The 22661-nt window shown below is 32.7% G+C and overlaps 1 protein-coding gene across 3 annotated transcripts in view; it reads left to right on the forward strand.

Annotated features, from left to right (window-relative positions):
* LOC111712340 (kinesin-like protein KIF19) overlaps window positions 1-21794 on the forward strand; it is a 28674-nt gene extending 6880 nt beyond the window's left edge. Inside the window, exons 13-44 of one of the 3 annotated variants that reach the window (XM_023486919.1) lie at window positions 2541-2613; window positions 2922-3008; window positions 3231-3323; window positions 4174-4280; window positions 4749-4822; window positions 5150-5228; window positions 6783-6875; window positions 6980-7127; window positions 7625-7727; window positions 7906-7969; window positions 8220-8316; window positions 8984-9081; window positions 9391-9508; window positions 10013-10062; window positions 10695-10749; window positions 11206-11281; window positions 11803-11869; window positions 12620-12829; window positions 13011-13170; window positions 14502-14709; window positions 15263-15315; window positions 15706-15777; window positions 16333-16392; window positions 17156-17221; window positions 17838-17910; window positions 18511-18609; window positions 18873-18944; window positions 19013-19049; window positions 19254-19333; window positions 19543-19577; window positions 20513-20589; window positions 21698-21794. In XM_023486919.1, the coding sequence (XP_023342687.1) occupies window positions 2541-2613; window positions 2922-3008; window positions 3231-3323; window positions 4174-4280; window positions 4749-4822; window positions 5150-5228; window positions 6783-6875; window positions 6980-7127; window positions 7625-7727; window positions 7906-7969; window positions 8220-8316; window positions 8984-9081; window positions 9391-9508; window positions 10013-10062; window positions 10695-10749; window positions 11206-11281; window positions 11803-11869; window positions 12620-12829; window positions 13011-13170; window positions 14502-14709; window positions 15263-15315; window positions 15706-15777; window positions 16333-16392; window positions 17156-17221; window positions 17838-17910; window positions 18511-18609; window positions 18873-18944; window positions 19013-19049; window positions 19254-19333; window positions 19543-19577; window positions 20513-20589; window positions 21698-21775 (2862 nt within the window). In that variant the 3' untranslated portion in view covers window positions 21776-21794. Of the gene's footprint in view, window positions 1-2540; window positions 2614-2921; window positions 3009-3230; window positions 3324-4173; window positions 4281-4748; window positions 4823-5149; window positions 5229-6782; window positions 6876-6979; window positions 7128-7619; window positions 7728-7905; window positions 7970-8219; window positions 8317-8983; window positions 9082-9390; window positions 9509-10012; window positions 10063-10694; window positions 10750-11205; window positions 11282-11802; window positions 11870-12619; window positions 12830-13010; window positions 13171-14501; window positions 14710-15262; window positions 15316-15705; window positions 15778-16332; window positions 16393-17155; window positions 17222-17837; window positions 17911-18510; window positions 18610-18872; window positions 18945-19012; window positions 19050-19253; window positions 19334-19542; window positions 19578-20512; window positions 20590-21697 lie in introns of all 3 variants that reach the window. The other 2 variants (XM_023486918.1, XM_023486920.1) reach the window with 2 other exon arrangements.
* Window positions 21795-22661: the final 867 nt, after the last annotated feature.

The raw sequence follows: 22661 nt of genomic DNA on the forward strand, positions 1-22661 counted from the left end.
TTAAGTTCCCAGCTCAGGTCAGATTATTTAAAAAAAATAGATACGTGTTTGTAATTCTACTCAATGCCTCAGATAATAAAATGATGGAAAAATCTCAGGTCACATCAATATGGAATTTTACAATTTCTTAGATATGATATGGTTTAAGATTGATCTTACCCGTACAGACTAGAGCTGGAAACTTTAGAATGGTGGATATCGGGATTAAGGCTTGATCCACTCTTTTTCTTAATCTCCAGATTAAGTATTGCTTGTTTTCCTCATGAATTTAGTCTCCAGACTAATTAACAGGTCGGGATTAAGGATATCACATTCTAAAGTTTTCACTTTTCAGCTCAGGTCGTATAATGGATACTCCTGTAGATGCTCATCTCGCACACCCCTTCTACTGAACCGAAAAAAGATTTAAAAAACTTGCCATAAAAAGTAAGGGCTGGTCATTATTCTATTGACCTTCCAGGTCTCAGAAAAGTTGAGATTGAAATCCTAGCTTTCCTTCGTGAAAAATTACCCTAAACGTGTCTAAGGTTGGTAAACTAAAATTTTGATAAAATCTTAATTTTTACGTCTAAAAAATAAAATGGTACTAAAAAACTGCAAACCACTTCTCAACCTAGAATATTCAGTCTAAAACATTTCTCATACTAGAACATTAGGTTAAACCACTTCCTTCCTAGAATATTAAGTTTAAAATACTTTCCAACCCAGAAAATTATGTTAAACCACTTCCCAACCTAGAGTATTCAGTTTAAATCACTTACCAACCTAGAACATTTAGTTTAAACCATTTTCCAACCCAGAGTATTCAGTTTAAACCACTTACCAACCTAGAACATTTAGTTTAAAACACATCCAAACTAGAACATTTAGTTTAACCCAATTCCCAATAAAGATCATTTCGTTAAACCAACTTCCCAACATAAAATATTCTCTAAATCGCTTCCTTAATCTAGATCATTTAGTTTAAACAACTTCCAAAAGTAGAGTATTGAGTTTAAACTACTTCCCAATCTAGAATATTCAGTTTCAACCACTTCCCAACCTAGAACATTTAGTTTCATGTAACCATTTCCCAAATAGAGTATTGAGTTTAAACCAGTTCCCAACCTAGACTATTCAATTTTAACAACAATCCATCCTAGAACATTTAGTTTCAACCAATTCCCAACCTAGAACATTAAGTTTTAAATAACCACTTCCCAAAGTAGAGTATTAAGTTTAAGCCACTTCCCAATCTAGAATATTCAATTTAAACAATCCATCCAAGAACATTTAGTTTAAACCACTTCCCAAAGTAGAGTATTGAGTTTAAACCACTTCCCAACTTAAGATATTCAATTTTAACAACTTTCCAACCTAGAACATTTAGTTTAAACCACTTCCCAAATTAGAATATTCAGTTTAAACAACTTCTCATCCTAGAACCTTTAGTTAAACTCAACCCCCAACCTAGAAAATTCAGTTAAACCACTTCCCAATTGTGAACACTTCGTTTATCCAACTTAACAACCAGGAATATTTAGTTTTAAACCGTACCCCAGCCTTAAAATACTCAATTCAAAACCACTTCCCAACCTAGAATATTTTAACCAACTTCCCAACATAGAACATTCAGTTCATCCCACTTCCCAACCTAGAAAATTTAATTTAAACCACTTTCAAACCTAGACAATTCAGTTTAACCCTTTTATTTAACCTAGAAAATGAAATTTAAGAATATCTAACCTAACCTACCCTAACCTAGCCTAGCATAGAGTTTTCAGTTTACAAAACTAAAAAAGCCAGAATTTAACATTCACACAGTTTAAACCACTTTGCAACCTAGGGTAGTTTTGTTTAAACCATTTCCAAACCTAGAAATTTTGTGTTAAATCATGTCCTAACCTTGAACATTTAGTTTAAAACACTTCCCAACCTAGAATATTAAGTTGAATCATTTCCAAACCTTAAGCATAGAGTAAAAACCACTTAATTACTAAAATCGAAAGCCATGTTAGGGTGCTTATCAAATTCTTAGACAATTCCATTGGTTTTGTAATTTGTCCTATTTTTGAAGTGACATTTTTGTCAAACCTATTCTTGGTCCAGTGCAACTGTGATTTAACTCTAAATATCAGTATTGACCTCCTCTTATACTACAGTGGTCCATTATGGTAGTTTTGAGTACCATTTCATTTCTAAGATGTAAAAATTAAGATTTCATCTTAGCTGACAAACCTGAGTCACTTAGTAATTTTTCACGAATGAACAGGCTGACAGCTAGGATTTCAATCTCAAATAATTCTGAGATCTGGAAGGTCTATCTATAGAATAATACCCAACCCTTACTTCTTATTACAAGTTTTTTTTATCTTTTTCTCGTTTCAGGAGGGGTGTGCTCATAAATTCTCGTATATTCCAGGGTTAATGATTTTGATGATCTAAGAAGAATTAAAAAATTAGAAATAATTTTTTTCTTTTTTTATGATTTTTCTAAAAATTATTTATTTTCCCCAAAAGATGATGTTTACGTAGAATTAATTTATATTCTTGGTGTTTAGATTATTGTACAACAAAAGCCCAAGGATTCTGGTCTCAGCGCGGAAGTCAAGACTGCCAAGCTATCGATGATAGGAATTTTATTGAACTTCATCTTCTTGTTTTTAAAATGAAGAACAAAATAAGACGTTTTTGTCAACTTACTTTTGATTTGTGTCAAAACTTTTTAATGCTCAGAAAATTTAAATTTTCACCGTTAAAAACTAAAGAAATTAGTGTGGGATNTTTTTTATTTTTTTTTATTCTACAATCTAATTATTTTCTTCTTACAAATTATTTTTTTTAATTAGCAAGAGAAAATAATCCTATGCATCTTAGTTGCCGGTGAAAAAAAATATTTTTAATGTTAATGTGTTTCAATGTGTCACAATATATTCCTGTAGATCTAGCTGGGAGTGAGAAGGGAACTGCTACAGGACACAAAGGAGCCAGGTTCAGGGAGGGAGCTAATATCAACAAATCTCTTCTAGGTCTGAATACAACATAATGTTTAAAGAAAAATAGATTCATAATTCTTGGAAAGTGTTTGTTTAAATATGCTACAATTTCTTGCTAGGAAATTTTTGGAAAATTAATAGAACTCAGATTTATTTTGTTAAAATTTATTGTGCAGAATTGAAAATGTATTCATATTGAATGAACAACTAATTTTGTTGTAAAATATAAGATTACAAAGATATATTTTGTTCTAGCTCTGGGGAATTGTATAAACGCTCTGGCTAGTGGTTCCAAGTATATTCCATACAGAGCTTCCAAACTCACCAGGCTTCTCAAGGACTCAATAGGTTGGTACAAACTTAAAATATATCTCAAAAATATTTAGAAATAACAAATCTCTCTGTGAGGGAACCTGGACAGTGCCGGACACTTCAGCTAGTACCTCTTTTAGCTCGTACTAAGAACACTCAAAGAAATTAAATTACAACAGATCGTCATTATTAATTGCGTCGCAAGAGAGAATTTATATATAAAGCTGTCCCGCCTAGTCATGCTTAGTAATCATAGACTTGTACAATTATCTACTGGTTACTGTTCAATACGCTGTCCCGTCTAGTCATATTTAGTTATCATAGACTTGTACCATTATCTACTGGTTACTGTTCAATACGCTGTTCCCTCTAGTCATATTTAGTAATCTTAGACTTATACCATTATCTACTGGTTACTGTTCAATACGCTGTTCCGTCTAGTCTTACTTAATAATCTTAGACTTGTACCAGTAGCGGCGCATGATATTTTCCAGGTTGGGGGAAATAATTGAATTATTGAAACCCCCGCCCCGGAATATTTACAGGGAATTTCGTCATTTAAATGTCAAAACTATGACCAGCTGGGATTGGAAGGTGGAAAGTGTGTTAGGAAGATTTGTATTATTATTTAAAAAATCTTAATTTTGAGTGAAAAAGTTATGCCGTGTAGGCCATTTTTTTTTATCAATTTTTATTAATCCTTAAAAATTAAAATTTAAGGACTAGAAGGTGTCTGCTCTCTCTTCTTGCTCTCCTAGTTTTTTAGGGGAGGGGGGGACTTCCCCCAGTTCTCCAGGGAGGGGACCGACCCCCATTTTTCTAGGGAGGACGTCCCCCTCTTCCATAATAAGCCGCCTCTAACGTGAACCATTGTTATATTGTTAAGGGGGTAACTGTGCAACTGTGATGATTGCTAATATCTCCCCATCTAGTCAAACATACGAGGATACACTCAATACCCTCAAGTACGCAGATAGAGCGAAGCAAATTAAGGTATTAATTGTCAAGCTCAGGTATAAAAATATGTACAAGTTTAAATGGCTTTCCAAGCTATGTTAAAACCTATTGAAAGATATCCCCCCCACAAAAAAAAAAATTATATCACAGCGGTGGGCGATTATATCAATACAAGTAAGACGACTTTCGATTACAATTATGATTTATATCAAACTTAAACAGCAATGATACACATAAAAATGGGAAAGAGATTAAAAAAGCTTCTCTTTAATTACTTGTAAACTTGTATTTCGAAAGAAAAAACTTAAATAAAAAAATCGTTTTCATTGTATTGATATTATCGCGTACCACTGTGTATTGGGAAATAAATTTTCAAGAAATTATTTACTTTGTATTATAAACCCATTGAAAGTGGGACGATGGGACGCTAAGACCCAAGTCAAACTTTCAGAAAATTTACGATTTTGCTCCGTTTTTTCATATCATAAAAATATCCCTTTTTAGATTGATTTGAAGAAGAATGTGATGAACGTTGACTTCCACGTAGCACAGTATGCCAAGATTGTTGAAGATTTGAGGTAGTTTATTCAAAACCTTGTCAAGTAAATGAAATTAAGTCGGAATGAGATTTTAGTGATAATTAACAACAGTGCCTTAATAACTGTTGATAACCAAGTCGCGGAATTGTCATTACTCATTATGTTGCCTATACATCGATAAAATTTCTTGGTTCACTTTGTTCTAGAAATTTATGAATCGCTCTCACAAAAACCACTTGCTGCATCATGTAAATCTGAACTATCATCTTCATTTATACAATTATGAAGGATAAAAGCTCATGTTTTGTAATATATTTTTCTAAGGTTCACATGGTTAATTGCCTCTTTATGTATTGTTTGTTTTAGAACTGAAATTGTTGCCCTGAAAGATAAGTTAAAGAATCTTGAGTTAGAGAATGAAGAATTGAAACATGGTAAAATTCAGGTCTGAATTTCATTTTTTTTTTTTTTTTCTTAAATTTTTTTATCAATTATCAATTTTTTATTCATATTTTTAACAGATAACTTTAATTTGTACAATGTACATATTTTATGATAACAGTTCTTTCTACCAGTTTGTTCTAATAAACCCCAACTTTATTAACTTCATTAATTTGTCCGATGTAGATGAATTATTAGTTTGCACCCCCGATACCCCGAGCAATTTTGACTTTTCTGACATAACAATTTTTCTTAATTTTCTCTTTAATCATAATGCATGTCTCGGTACAAATCTTGAATTCCTCTAATCCCTTTTTTTTAAAAGTTCACACTTTGGAAAGTTTAGAATATAGATGTGAATATCAGATCTTTTAAATCCCATTTTAACAATCTCTTATTCAACCTTTGAATTATCTGTAAGTTGTTAAGATGATAAATATGAAAAGTGTCAGATCTCTTAAATCCTATTTTAACAATCTTATTCAACCTTTAAATCATCTGCAAGTTGTTAAGATGATAAATATCTAAAGTGTCAGTTCTCTTAAATCATATTTTAACAATCTTATTCAACCTTTGAATTATCTGTAATTTGTTAAGATGATAAATATGAAAAGTGTCAGTTTTTTTAAATCCTATTTTAACAATCTTATTCAACCTTTGAATTATCTGTATAATACTAAGATCATAAATATTAACAGTTTAAGTTCTCTTAATTCACAGCTTAATTCACAACTTATTCAACCGTTGATTAATCGGTAAGAGAGTTAAAATGATTAGTATAAAAAGTGTTTGTTATCTTAAATCCAGTGGTGTAGAGGCAGAAATCCTCGAACGAGGCTTATAAATTCTGCAAATAAGTAGAAAAACGGAAAAAGGGGGAAGGGAAGGGGAAAAGGAAGAGGAAAAGGAAGAGAAAAGGGAGAAGAGGGAAAGAAAAAGAGGAAGAGGTAAGGGAAAAAAGGAAGAGGGAAGGTGAAAATGGGAAAAGGGAATGGAAAAGGGGCAAGTTGGAAGGGAAAAGAACAAAATTATAAAAAAAATATCAAAAAATGCGTAAAAAAACTTAGGGGGGCCTTGAAGTTGACTATTTTAGAGCACCAAAACTAACAAATGAAATTACACTACTAAAATCCAAAATCCAATGTCAGTTATCTTAAATCACTGTAACTTAATAATCATATTCAACCGTTGTTGAATCTGTAGAATGTTAAGATCATAAATATAAAAAGTGTTAGTTCTTTAAAACACAGATAAACAATCTTTTTCAACCTTTGAATGTTAGATGATAAATATGAGCAGTATCAGTTCTATTAAATCGTAGATAAACAATCTTACTTAAGCTTTCATTAATCTGTAGAATGTAAAGATGATAAATCTGATTATTCTGTAGAATGTTAAGAATATAGATTTGAACAGTGTTAGTTCTCTTGAATCACAAACAATTTTATTTAAACGTTGATTAATCTTTAAGACGTTTAATAAGATGATAAACTAGAACAGTGTTGTCTTAAATCAGGGATAAAAATCTTGCTTAACGATTTATCCATCTTTACTGTAGGACGAGGAAATGGTAGATTTGAACAGTATCAGTTCTCTTAAATCTCAGCTTAACAACCTTATCCTACGACAACAGGACTACGATAATTTAAAGGTTTGTTAAATAACTATTTTCTATTTATCTCAGCCCAGAAAATAATTGACAAAACTGGTTTATTTTAATTCAATTTCCAATTATATAGAAATTTTCGAATTCAGGCTCGAATGGCGGAGTGGGAAAAATCTGGTTCGAATGATTCTTCCTTGGCGGCGGAGATTGAAAGGTTGAAGGCGGAGAATAGTTCGTTAAAAGCCGAATGTCTGGGATTGAAGTTCAGTCGGCCTATCCTGCAGAGCATTGTTAAAGGAATATATTCAGTACTTTGAACCCCCCTCCCCTCATCCCATAATAATTATGGATACCTACTCTACTTTCTTGCACCTAATATTTTGTGAATTATGAATATAATACTACGATGTTCTTTTCATTGCATGTTCTTAAACTGATTGAAAAAAAGTTTTAAAAAAAAACACTATATTTGCCAAATTCACTTAGGGTACCCTTTAAACCTTTATCGGAACAATAATGTGGAAAATATCGTAGTTTTTCTAGCTTGAAACATGTTTACTGTTTAGTCCTATTGTTTATGTAGCAGAAAGCCGCAAGTAATTTTTTTGTAGAAACGCCATTTGAAATTAATCAATTTTTATCTTAAAAAACTTGATGATACCAAGCTTATAAGAGGGACGTTGTGAATCATTCATCCCACTTTAAAATTGAGGGTAATTTGAATTTCGTCGCTTACAGTACCAAATTATTTTACTCTAAACCTTTAGTGTAAACTTAATTGACTGTATATAAAGATGAGAGTGAAGATAACATACTTGTATCCCTGCTAGAGGAGAGAAGGATACTTGTTAAAAATATTGGAAATGAAAAATCTCTGATTTCGTCTCTTGAACTCAGGTTAGGAATATTCTTTCTTCATTTTGAGAGAAAATGATGATCTATGCCTGTGAGAATCATTTTAATACCACCCACCTTTTGTATTTTAATTTAAAATACCATTCATAATAATATCTTCAACATTTACAGAACTGAGTCTTTTGTCTCATCTAATCCAACAGTTTATTTTTTATTTTAGGGTTCATTTTACAAAGATGCAAGATGAGAGATCTGAAATGATTTGCTTAGATCAGAAGGAAAAGGTAAAACATCTGTTTTTGTTGTGTTTTTATATTACGCGTAGGGAATATTTTTCAAATTCGATTATTCCATTCAGGAGCGTATATTTTTTAATCCTTTTTGATACTTTTTACCAAATTTTGAATTTTTGGACCGAAAATTATGGTTTCGACGAAACTTAAAAGAGAACCATGCCACTCTTTTTAATGGAGGGCGACTTAAAAAATTACGTCTACATTCCCTTTAAGATGTGGATAGATATATATTTGGTAGGAGAAGAGTGTCGTGAAGACTAGAAAGAAGGTAGAGTCTACTCAGAGGAAAATTGAGAAGAAACAAGAGAGAATATCAGCTTATCTACAGAAACTAGGTCGGTGGTAAACTATTAAGAAGTTTTAGGACTACAGGGGTGTATACTGTATACTAGGGTAACACATTAATGGGGTTAAAACAAACAATTTTAGGTGCATAGGTTCTTTGGGTGTTGTGGCCCAATATGAGCTAATTTTATGCTGATCGGAGCATTGCATCAGGTGGTTTTTGAGTGAAGGGCAATGACCCCAAATTTTCTTTGTGATCTAGGTAGAGTGTTACAATGGGAGGGTGCATGCAAAATTTCAGCCTTTTATCTCCATTTTTAGAACCAAATACAGCCTGTACAAAATGTGGTGTCACAAAGTGTCGAATTGTCCCACTTTCCTTAACAACAATCGAGTTCATCAAGTTAGAGCAAAATATGTTTTTGCATTTCAATACTAAGGGTTGACATCACCAAGAGAACCTATAGAGCTTTTCTACGTATTTATTATATTTGAAATATTGTTACTATTTTTTTTGTGCCGAACAAGAGATTTTTAAAGATAAAACTCAAGCTTTCATTAAGTGCCCAAACTAGTCAAAACATGCTGATTGTACACATAAACCGCTGATGACTGATGACTTTCGTTATTTTGTTGTTAGTTTCATATTATTGATCAGTTATTGTCAATATCCAGGGCATTAATCTTGCAATGTTGCTAAACCCCGTTTAATTTTAGAAACTCTAAGTGAACGGATAAATGACGAAATCAGCAAGAACCCAAGCAGTACAACGGCAAGGCTGGCTTCCATGCAAATGGCCTTGGAGGATCATAAGGTGGATTTTAACTCATTCTTTTAACTCATCTTACATATATTTGAAACCACTGTTTTTTTTCTTTCAATTTTTAATATAAAACGTGAAATATAATGTTCGGCAAGAAATGAAGACCCTAGCGAGGTTCAGGTTGAGCTTAGCCTTGATAGTATTTTCTAAAAACATCAGATAAAACTTCTTTCTGGGTTTTGAAATCACATCAAGTCCTAACAACTTTCCATGAGGTCTGAAATTAATAGATAGTTATTGAACTAGTTCATGTTCTCCGTGATATCTTCCTAAGATGTATTGAACCTATCTACTGTCTAGGTTGAGAACGGACTGCTCCATGTGGTGGTCCACAGTATGGAAGGAGAACTAAACAGAATGCATGCAGATATGTCGGCTTCTCTACCTATCCTTGCTAAAAACGAGAAACTACTGCGAGGTCAGTACTCAGTGTGCAACAAGTTTTATTTATTTATTTTTTAGTTCAAACAACTGTTTCATCCTGAAAAATATTAACTTCAGATGGCAATGCCCGATTCACAATGGTACCTTTAAAATCTTTGTTCAAGTATGAATTAGATATCATTGTTTATATTTTTGAAAACTGATTATTTACAATTGTAAGCTCTGTACGAAAGTGACTTGCGTATTTCTACTGTAGGAAAACATAAAGAAATCATCAGATTTAATCACTTTTAAACCTGGAAAAATGACAATATCTTCCACATTATAGATCAGATAATGGTTTGAAGGGTACCGTTGTGAATCATGCACTGCTATTAAGATTTCTAATCAACGATGTATAATCTGTATTGTTAAACTTTAAAGCGTTAGTTTAGATGACCCTCCTTGTGAGGCATTTTTGCATGGAGGATCACTTGAAATTATGTTTATAGTCCCTTTAATTGAAAAAAACCTTCTTCTCTTATTCTATTAATTACAGGACATGGCATCCAGAGTAATTCTGATAAACAGCGGTATGCGGAGCTACAGTTACTAGCAACACATAATTCATTCATTTTAAATCTTTTCATTTCTTCTTTTATTAATTAAGTAGTGTTCACTGTTCATGATCAGCTGAATCCGCGTTATCTTGTTTCTCCGGATCCTTAAGTTATAAATAGGATCCAAACGACAAAAAATCTGAAGACCTGAATATGCTTTTATCTTAAATTTTGAATATTCCAAGATTTGTAGAAATCCTCTGATAGCTCAGTGTTAAATCGAGTTTCTTTACTAAGAATAGGAGAAGAAGAAACATTTCGGAAATTCTTATTCGTAAATGATGTTGCTAAAACTTGGCGAGACATATTTTGAAATGGATCCAGATCCGGACCTGGATACGGATCCAAGATTCGGATCAGTATCAAAATAAATGGATCTTAAGCAAGCATTGTGACTCTTAAACTTGAAAACATTTATAATTTCCCCAAAAGCATGATGTTTCCTTAAGACGAAAAAAGTGAAAAAGTACATTTGGTTTCTTTTTCCTTTTTGTTTTGTGATAATTGAACTAGACCTTTTTCTACTTTTTCTATCTTGTTATTTGTATTCCATTTTCACATGTATTTATCAACATATCAACTTATCATTTTTATTGTTTTTTTACGAAACTAATTGTTTAGGACCGTATCCTGGGGGTTAGACAAATCACCTGGGCTGAGAACCTTAATAATTCAGGCATTTACTTTCATAGCATTGGATTGGATTGGATTGGATTGGATTGGATTGGATTGGATTGGATTGGATTGGATTGGATTGGATTGGATTGGATTGGATTGGATTGGATTGGATTGGATTGGATTGGATTGGATTGGATTGGATTGGATTGGATTGGATTGGATCGGATCGGATCGGATCGGATCGGATCGGATCGGATCGGATTGGATTGGATTGGATTGTTGCTTTTGTCGCGAAAATATTAGAATAAAAATATCATTAGATTTTATTTTCATCATTTTGGCTATGTGAAATTCAAAAAACATTTTGGTTATTGCGGTTAAACGTTCAGTGGGTCCAAACAATCAAAACAAGGAGGACCTAAAAACTTATCTGTAGTAAAAAATATATAAAATTCGTTTCAACCAATCTTACTTTTTTGAAATATTCAACTCTATGATTGTACTGCAAATATAGAGAGCGTGGAACTGGTTTTATCTGTTTACCAACAATGCGCCAGGATATCCCTACCTCATCTTATACCAGCAACAAGGAAAACAGGATGATAAACGTTTTAAACTCATTTTAAAAATTATTAAAGCCATGTTTCGTAAAACAAGAAAATAAAGGATTAGAGGCTTTGCCACAAACTCGAATTTAATAATCTCTGATATTTCAAACTTAGATTATTTCATACAACAGAATTCAAAGTATGAAATATGTAAGGTCTACGACATTAGGTTGCATATAGTTTAGAAAATCGCAGTTTGTAGCAAAACTAGATTCATTTATTCTGTAAAATATAATTTAGATTTAGAGAAGTAGAATTAGTTAAATTTTACTAATTTTTGAGTCTTTTCTTCTGTTGATTCGTAAGAGAACCGATTTTCTTAACCCCTTTATCCAGTTTTTAAACTGAAAGCTGTACATTACGATTTTTGAGTCTTTTATAATGAAATCCACCTCGGATTGATATTTTGAATTTTTATATTTAAGTCTTGCTGTTAGATAAATGGTTAATTAAACTAAATTGACAATATTGTGGAATAAAATTATCATGTTTGCTGTATAAAGGGCTGAGAGCGTAGAGAAAAGAGTTTTATACTCTGATGAAACAATGGCTAATTCCACAACCCTACTGGTAATTTTACAGGATCTCTTCAACAATAAAAAGTTTAATTAAAAACATTTTTAATTGAAATGTTAGCCATGTATGATTGCATACACAGTTAACTTTACTCCTGTGGGAAAAACTTTTGTTTGAAAAATCTTTTAGCTCTAGCATTTAACTTGACATGGGACAAACTTTTAACTTTAGTTTTACTCCTTTAATTGGTTTAAACCATCAAAGGGAAAGGTAACCGGGGATGGGAACTTTGTGTGAATAAGTTATCACTGCAGCGTATGACTGTCACAGGATATTTAAGAGGAATTGATTAACATAAGGTGGAGATCAATGCTTGATCCCTTTACAGTGTTCATACAACACAAGTTCTGACTGCGGTGTAGTGTTTTTATCTCAGATTTAGGATACAGAAGTTTGTCCTCTCTTATTATATCTAATATTCATTACAGGAACAAATAAAATAAAATTGGCTTTACATACATTTCTTTAAATTGTGAGCGAAAATGTAAGTTTATGTCGAGTCGTTGATTGTACACTACATATTACGTCTATTCTATTTATAGACCAAAGTATGCAATTGTACACTCATTGAACTTGTTAATTTTTACTTTAAAAATTGTTGGGGGGCTATTATTCCTTCCACCTGGGCCAGGGGGGGGGGGGGGGGGTATCATATATTGTAAGATTCTATTTTCAGTTTCAATATCGATCCATGAATTTCGACTATGATTGTTAGATTTGCTGTTTTATTATAAAATAATTAAGGGATGTGACGAGATGAATTCTGGGATTGAACAGATAAATTCAAGGCCCTTCCTTCCAATCTTTGCCTCAGATGCTCCTTCTTCGACCACTCATCCAACCATCAATATCAGTCCTGCCTCTATACACAAACCCAAGCCTGGAGATGCTAACGAAACCTCTAATGCTGCAGATGATACAGTAGAGATGAATAGATTAGACGACACGGATGAGGTCAGTTCGGGGACCCTCAATCCCACCTTCAAAACAATATTGAAATAACAATTGCAAGTCCAATTTTCCTGATCTTCCTCATCGAATATAAAATGATTTGCTCCAGAATAATTCTCTGAAAAAATATCAAAAATGAAATAGCTAAATTCACAAGATCAAAACCCGTTTTTTTCTTTTTTAGATTGTTTGTGCGACCCCTGTAGTCCCTGTGGTGCGAGCAGTGCGTCCTCTTGAACTGATTCCTGCAACTCCCCAGCTGGTTAGGCAGTCCTCCAACCTTCCACCCGGTAATTCAACTACAAACACATCATTCGTTGTTACTCCCTCAGCAGATATACAAGGTAATATATTCTTATTTAATGGGAGTGTATATTTTTCAGAATTAATGATTTCTGATTATTGAGGGGTGGGAGGGGGTTGGACATCGAAAGACAATTCTTTTCACCCTGTTTGATACTTCATACCCAAAAATTTGATTTTCTCCCTTAAAATCACACCTTTAATTATTTCTCCTAATTCAGCGAATAAAACTGTAAAAAATGGATTAATTCATAGCTATTAAGTGTACACCCCTGATGGAGGGTTCTTTACCTTTTTTTAATAGCTCTTTAAAGAAATCTCGAATCTTTAAAATAAGTGTACTGGCATGAGCTGTACATTGAAGAATAGAGTGATTTTATTGCAACAATATGAATTAAAACATATTGGTGATTATTGGAACGTTCAAAAAACTGCTTTCAAAATTTATCCAAGAACATGATTGAAAATTTAAGCACAGGGAAAAAACAATGGAAGGAAGAGTAGTGCAGAAAACGAATTAAAAGAAAAACTGTGACAGGGTGTGTGTTGACGTGTGAGCACTGAGCACTTTGCTTACTTGCTTTGACCATCATCTTTTTAATTATACATATTGTTAAAAACTAAATTTAAAAGTAAAATCAAAAGTTGTAACAATTTGAGAGATTAAATGGACTGTCGTCGATATTTCAAGTGATCTATCATTTTAAAGAAAAAACATGCCCTTTACACCTTCATATTTGATGAATAGTATGGCAGATTAAAGATTTGTACAATTTCTTTTTAATGAATTTTTAAATATTGGAAACAGATCATAGAAAAATATTCTACTATAATTATTCTTGTCATCATATTTTCCTCTTTTTTCCTTAACTTTCTTCTTTTGTTTTCTGTTCTTTTCGGCAATTTATTCTGTGCTAAATTATGACAATTTTTCTGCACTATCCACATTCATTTTTTATCCAGAGACTTATCCGCATTCATCTTTGATCGACAGACTTATCTACAGTCATCTTTGATCCACAGACTTATCCGCATTCATCTTTGATCGACAAACTTATCTACAGTCATCTTTGATCCACAGGCTTATCTACAGTCATCTTTGATCCAGAGACTTATCCGCATTTATCTTTGATCGACAAACTTATCTACAGTCATCTTTGATCCACAGACTTATCTACAGTCATCTTTGATCGACAGACTTATCCTCAGTCATCTTTGATCGGCAGACAAAGATTTAACCGGACATGCCACATTATTGGAGTGTTACTTGAAATTACGTTAAGTCTTCTACAATTTCGAAAAAGAAAACCAAAAATCATTTATTTGGTTTGTTTTCGTTATGGAATTCACGATTAAGCAAACTTTTTTACAGATGTTTCGTTGAGACCTTCGGAGGCTGTAAACATGACCGTTGAACTCGGAGTTGGTTTTCCAGGGGAGGCTGAGTTGACCGCCCAGATATTTCCTAAACGTCTGGCTGACCGGTTTACTGAGGAGGAGGAGGTTGGAACACCTGGAAAAAAGGTTAAACTTGATTCTACATACTGCTCTGAAAAAACATCAGCCTGGATGTCCCACAGGTAACATAGATTTCATATTTGCAATGGGGCGCTGGGGCGCTCGTCCTATTCTAGGCTAGAAATATATTTTTTCTTTTTGAGTTTGGGAGAGCGGAAAAATTTATTTTGTTTCTCTCACTTCGAAACTGTTCAGAACATGGTCTGGCTAGCTCATATTTTCCGGATTCTTCGGTATTTGGAAATAAGTTGGAAAAACATGAGCTATGAAAAGAATTCGACTGCCTGTTCTAAGCACCCAAATAACCCTGAAAAGTCAAATAACACAAACGCTGAAGAAAAATTATCAAGAATAGGGGACAAAGTCCAGCTCTTTTTCGGCTCCCCTTTTTTCCAATAATTTTTTTTATAATAAGGGGTGGATTATGCTTCAGTATTGTGCGCACTAACTCAATGCCTATTTTTGTCATAACTTAAGTGATTTAGTTTCGGATCTAATATAAATTCAGTATATTAGTTAACCCCCAAAAGTTACCTTCAGCTTCTTTAATTTTAGCATTTGTACTTCCAATTCTTATAATAAGTTTTTGTTATATAATGAAATTTCTATTTTTAGACCGGTAGAAGAGATTCCTGAGAGTCCTTTGTTAAGAAAGTGCAGTAGACAAGGTAAACCGAATATTGACAACTATGCAGAAGGTTCTTAAATAATCATAATATAATTTAATGGAGAACACTAGTGAGGGGTAAAGGCAGACTCACACTTACAAAATTTAAAGCGTGAAGGTTGAACAATTATTTCATTATCGATCAGTATCAATTTTTTTCATGTTTTAGTTACACTCTAAACAGAAGATCTAAATGTTATGAACTCCCACCTCGTAATGGATTTGTAACCAATCATTTAAATTTGTTTTCAATCATTCCATCCAATATTCAAGAGCAGTTCGCAAGGCATAAATACATATCAAAGAGTTGCAATTACCTCTCGTTTATAAATTCCTAACTCGGTTTTGATATCATCTTGATACTTATTTATAACGTAAACATTAATTATAGAAAATCCTGCTGGTGAGAACTGTGGAGCAGATATTAGTGTGAACCTGGATCCATCTAGTCCAGCTCTCTCAGGTAGTTTATACTTCTAGTCCAGCTCTCTCAGGTAGTTTATCCTTCTAGTCCAACTCTCTCAGGTAGTATACTTCTAGTCCAACTCTCTCAGGTAGTTTATACTTCTAGTCCAGCTCTCTCAGGTAGTTTATNCCAACTCCCTCAGTTTATCCTTCTAGTCCAACTCCCTCAGTTTATCCTTCTAGTCCAACTCCCTCAGTTTATCCTTCTAGTCCAACTCCCTCAGTTTATCCTTCTAGTCCAACTCCCTCAGTTTATCCTTCTAGTCCAACTCCCTCAGTTTATCCTTCTAGTCCAACTCCCTCAGTTTATCCTTCTAGTCCAACTCCCTCAGTTTATCCTTCTAGTCCAACTCCCTCAGTTTATCCTTCTAGTCCAACTCCATCAGTTTATCCTTCTAGTCCAACTCCCTCAGTTTATCCTTCTAGTCCAACTCCCTCAGTTTATTCTTCTAGTCCAATTCCATCAGTTTATTCTTCTAGTCCTTCCATGGAACATTGAACAAAATCTATGCTGTTGTTCCAACTGATAAATAATTACCAATTTCTGTTACAGGGTTGAATGAGACGATCACCCTGGTCTCAAAACTAGATAAACAGTGCGACCTAAACTCAGGTACTTCTTCTAAATAAATAAAGGGAGGATCCGTGTTTATTTAAAGGGAACAACTCCTTTTTCTTATTGACAGGTTCTCTTGCACTTTTAATTTGAGTTCGAATTTCCTAAATAAAATAAAATTGGACACTAATGACCTCTAATGAGGTCTCTAATTATCTTTAATGGCCTCGACAAATAGAATATACTTTAGCTGTGGCTTTAAGCATATCAAACGTAAGCTCGGAACCCAGGGAATACAGTAGCAGCGACGAATCCAGTGTTTGGCCTTCAAATGACCTACAATGACCTCCAAATTAAAATTGTTTTAACTATGGCTTTATGCATATCAAACGAAAGCTAGGAACCCAGGGAATACAGTAGCAGCAACGAATCCAGTGTTTGACCTTCAAATGACCTATAATGACCTCCAACGGTCTAGCGGTACCGACAGGACCACTAGGCTCTGTTGAGTGTACTGGAGGGTCTGTGGCAGACTGTCACTGGCTTGTCTCCCACGGGTTTACACTCAGCTCACATCTGAGTTAATGCATGAGAACTACAAACGAACGGGAGCTCAAGTCTCATAAATTCAGATTAGGAGCAATTATTATTATTATGCAATTGATTAATTTGTCACAAAGAGACAAACTTGCATAGTTTTGACCATTTTTCGACCAATTTTTTTAGTTGTACATTTTTAAAATGGGGGGGGGAGGGGAATATTTTTCTGGGAACCTTTTTCCCCTCACACCAACGTTTGTCCAAACATCTTTATTTCTAGTTGAAACGGTGCCAGTAGTTAGTAACAAACATCTGACAATCAACCTTAATTCTACATTTCCAGTAGGTCAGTGCACAATGTACATTGTTTTTATTTACGCTCGTTGGATAATACATTTGTTCATTATTTATAACATGTTTAGGTTTTTTATTTTTTAGTATTTTAAGCAAATGTTTTTTATTTTTAACTTCAATTAATTACTTACATTCTATCTATTATTATGATAGATTTATTTCGTACACAAAGGTAAAATGGTACAATCTGATAAGACAAAGACAAGAATAAAGTATCTCTATATAAATTTGGCTTGTCTATCTGTCTGTTTGTTTGTCTGTTTGTTTGTATCCAATAAACGTCAAAACGGCTGAACCGATCGGGTCAAAAATTTTTGTGGGACATCACGCTGAACCGACCGGGCCCAAATTTTTTGTGGGACATCACGTGACCACAGGGAAGGTTTATGAATGATAAAAAATTTTAAAAAATGTGTTTTAAAGGTTTTTAATTTTGTAAAAAAAAAAAATTCTTGAAAATCCGCGATTTTTTTTAAAATATGCAAAAAAAATTCTTCTTTGTTAAAAATGTAAACATAAAGAACATGTTCACAATTAAAATAGAAGATGGGCGCGAAGCGCCCTAGAAGCCTAGTAATATATAAATATATCTATCTTTATATTTACAGTTGAAGAGGCGATGGATGTGGACAGTACAAAATCTTTATCTAACATTAGTTTAATTCAACCTCCACCTCCAGGGTAAGTTTGATCTTTGATCCACAAATTTATCTTTTTTAAGATATTGTAAGCGTAATTTTAACTGACCCTCGCTCTGTGTAAAGATGTCAATGTACCCCTGAGACCTTTATCTAATGAATATGGTGGACGATATTGTTGTTTTTCCAAGGTTGAAAGTGACGGTTAATTTCTAATAATTCCGTTATGTTCTCATGCAGTAGAAATGCAAAAGTCACTTTTGTAGAGAAACCCAGATTAGAAATAAGCCGTTATAAACATTCATATCTAATTAATAAGGAAGCCTTTATGGGTACGCTTGTGAATCGGGCATTGCCATCTGTGAATTGAGGGTCACTTGAAATTACGCTTACACTCCCTTAAAGAAGTGTTTATAAGCACTGAAATTTTATTTATTTTTTTCTCCAATTTTTCACCTTAGTTGCATATAACCCAATTTTTTCCGATTCTCTTCAATTTTTTTATTAAAACTCGTTCTTTTACACCAATGAAACCCGGAAAGTCTGATTAGTAAACATGGTCGCCAGGAAAGCAGCATTTAAAAGTGGCGCAACGCATCCTACATTTGTAATAATTTTACGAACAACTTTTTATTTTATTTAGGAGTGTTCGTCTAGCTCCTTCCCCCAGATCCCCTGTCAGAGCTGGACTAGGTATTTCACCAACAGGAATTCCGAGACGTGCTACACCATCACCACTAAGGTAAACACCTGCCCCCCCCCCCACACACACACACACTCACACACACACAACATCTAGATGATTAACAATACTTTCGCCAAACGTAAACCCCCTTTCCCTTTAGATAAACAAAACAATATACAAATCCTTTCTACTGGATGAAATAATCGTAGTCATGTGTAGATATTTAATTTTTTCAAACATAAGATAAGAAATCTTTTAAAAATGTAGAATGCAAACTTAATTTGAAGCGTTCTGTTTCTTATATTTGTTTCTATTTCCAGACAAAGTACGTTGTTGGACTTAAAGTCAGATTCCATGCCCGCGCCTCAACAGAGAAAAAGTCCAGGATCAGGGTAAAAAAATATTTTAAATTTTTTAAGAAAAATTAATAACTTAACTTAACATTCAGCTTTTTTTTCAGGTTTAAACCTTCGAATCCTCGTCCCCTTGTAAAGCCGGTAAGTTAAAGTAATGTCCTTTCTTACATTTTTCTGTAGTGAATTTGCATTAAAATTAAACACACGCCGCCAGCCAGAAACTTTTTTGCAAGTTTTATTGTACACAATGAAAATTAAATAAAAGTGGTAATGCTACCAAAAAATGAAATTTTTAATCACAATCTGTTCCAAGTACAGAAAACATAATTATTACTTATTGTACAGGGAATGAAGAAGAAGTTGGGGAGTTCCGCGTCTGCCAGTGTACTGCCTCGACCTGGTACAACGGGGCCAGTGTCTTTCAGGTATAGTACACTACACTACACTACACTAACAGAACAGGGATTAACGAAGACACGATTGTTTACATAATTAGTAAAAAAAAATACAAAAAATCTAATTTCTTCACTTTTCTGACAAATTTATCTATTGGCAAGTTTCTCTAATATTTTCAATTAAAAATGAGCAATATAATTACGTTTCAAGACATTTTAGATAAATAATTTTATTGCAGATCGACTATACAGAGACTAAATGGGAAGGAACCAGGTATGGCAAAATTTCTTTAGAACGTGATAACTTCCGTTACATTATTAAAATTGCATATTTGTCTATTCATTTTCGTCGGAAGATAGATACTTAGTTCCGTAATATTTCGTATTTTTTATATTTAGTATAACATGATTAAAACTACAATTTTATGGCATCTATAAATTACGGATTCAACTGCCAAACGTTAAATAAAAAATAGGTGTCTTTTCAATAGATTGTGTATTATAGATTGTGTATTACACACACCGAAAAAAGTGTGTTCATGCGAAAATGTGCTCGGACTCTTTTTCAAAGATTTTCAAAAAGATTAAAATTATAATTTTATATTTCGTTTTATTTGACATAACAGAATAAATTCAATAATTTCAATGATATATTTGAGGATTTTTCAAATTAAAAGACGTAAAAAGATTTTTAATTTTTTGAATATCTTTTGATAAGGGACCAACTACGTTTCGAGTACATTTTGAAGACATTTTAGAGTAAAATGTTTCAATGACGACCCCCCAATTTATCGTAATTGTACCAACTAGGCACACATTGTAGTAGAATAAAATGACGTTTAGTGGGTGAAAACGCAATTAATTCTTCGGAAGTGGGACTGAGCACATATCCGAATATTATGCCTAATTTTGAAGGTTAAAACGGCATTTTAGAGAAAAATGTTTCATCCACCCCATTGCTGGGTCTTGTATAATATACTAGAAGCACTTTTTAACACAATACAATGATATTCAGTGGGCTAAAAAGTCTAAACACACTTTTTTCAGAGAAACCTTATATTATTTGTTTTTAATCCAGTTCTTCTCAGGTGATATATTAACGTATATAATTGTACTTCAGTCATGTTGCTAATCCAAGAGATGCATGATAAAGTCATGATGCCCATGATTTCTTTGCGTAATACATTAAGCTATATATTGTTTTTGTAGATGGCGCCGGATCTAATTATATGCAAGGGACAGCGTCAAGCAAGTTCAAGATTGACCGTAAGCCTGCTGGGTCAAAGGTACATTTCCATGTTTACATTTTTTCCTTGATACCGTATTCAGTGCTTTTTTCATTAAGTTTCTCTTATTTATTTTGACACCCTACATTAACTTCTCTCAAAACCTTGTTTGAGGTTTTTTTCATTAAGTTTCTCTTATTTATTTTGACATCCTACATTAACTTCTCTCAAATCCTTATTTGAGGTTTTTTCATTAAGTTTCTCTTATTTATTTTGACACCTTACATTAACTTATCTCAAATTCTTATTTGAGGTTTTTTTCAATAAGTTTCTCTTATTTATTTTGACACCTTACATTAATTTCTCTCAAATCCTTATTTGAGGTTTTTTCATTAAGTTTATCTTATTTATTTTGACATTCTACATTAACTTCTCTCAAATTCTTATTTGAGGTTTTTTTCATTAAGTTTCTCTTATTTATTTTGACATCCTACATTAACTTCTCTCAAATTCTTATTTGAGGTTTTTTTCATGAAGTTTCTCTTATTTATTTTGACATCCTACATTAACTTCTCTCAAATCCTTATTTGAGGTTTTTTTCATGAAGTTTCTCTTATTTATTTTGACATCCTACATTAACTTCTCTCAAATCTTTATTTGATTTTTTTTAGAAAGTTCACCTCTTCTCCCAGTAAATTATATTTGTCTAAAAAATCGATTAAAAATTATAATAAATCCAAAGCTAAACAATAAACATTATGAAGTGTGAAACTATGACACACTTTTTATAATTAAAAAGTCTTCAGACCCATCCTGCACCCGCCGTTAAGTGGAAAAACTTTTTTTTCGATATTAATTAATGCTAGCGAAAAATGTGTCGTAATATAATACTTATTGAGTATAAAAATATTTGTCATTAAAACACTGCACTAGCTATTTTAAGGCGCGTCTTTTGATGCCTATATTAACAATTAACACATTATGATGAAATTGAAAAATCCACCTCCCTAATGGTTGATAGTTTTTTTTATTTGTTAAATACTAAATAAGTTTCAATTGTTTCAAGTTTAAATGTTGCTTCTATTCAATTTTGTTGCTGTTGAAAAAACTTATTTTACCCCTAATATTATCCTGACTTTAAAATTTTTTATATATTCTTCATTTTCAGGGTGTTGAGAATCCTGGTGGTAAGAAACTTGGGCTAAAGAGAACAGTTTCAGCTGTTCTTAAACATACCAATAAATAGAGATATATTTTACATTTAACATACTTCTTTTATCTGTAAAAATAACAACCAAATTTAGATTATTAGTTAGAGACTTAAATCCACGATAATATTGTAAGTAAATAACATGATATTAAAAGATATAATTTACTAGAACTTGGAAGCTAGTTTTTTTTGGTTAATATAACTTTATTGACAAATTAATGTTTTTTACTACTAAACCCCAGTTTTACTGGATGTCATGTTATTTAAACTATGCTTATATATTTTCTATCGTAAAATATAGTAAATATGTATTTTGGGCTTGTTTCATTGTACTGAAAATATTTTATGATAAATTGTTTGTTTTTTATATTTGACATTTAAATTAAATTTTAATTGAAAATCTTCGTCTTTTCAAAGCTTTGTGACAAAATTTTAACGTGAATACAGTTAGGTTGCTGATTTAACATGAATCTTAGTTATTATGTATCAACGATCCATTCGATCCATTCGATCCATGATGATGTTTCCTATGGAACATGGATCCAGATACAACTAAATAATAAGTGCAGATATTCTGTATTGATTATATTCCCTTTTTACTAAAACTTCATGGACAATGTGACCCACAAGAGATCCATGCATACAATATTTTTATCTTGTTCGGATCCAAATTACTGCAACTTACATTGGTGCAGTGGTGATATAACAATACTATTAATTGTGAGTAAACTTCCTGCTTCCTGTTCTACAAGTAGATCTATTTGGGAGCTTATAAGGTTAAAAGAAACTTTGATTTGTAAGTACAGGGTGTCTCAATAAACATGGGTATTCAGTGACGACTTTTTTATCGGTTTCGATCTATGCGAAATTAATGAACACAATTATTGCAGTATTCCAGCTTATATTTCTATTATCGAAAACG

The sequence above is a fragment of the Eurytemora carolleeae genome, unplaced genomic scaffold (assembly GCF_000591075.1).
Source record: "Eurytemora carolleeae unplaced genomic scaffold, Eaff_2.0 scaffold1262, whole genome shotgun sequence".
Classification (NCBI taxonomy): domain Eukaryota; kingdom Metazoa; phylum Arthropoda; class Copepoda; order Calanoida; family Temoridae; genus Eurytemora; species Eurytemora carolleeae.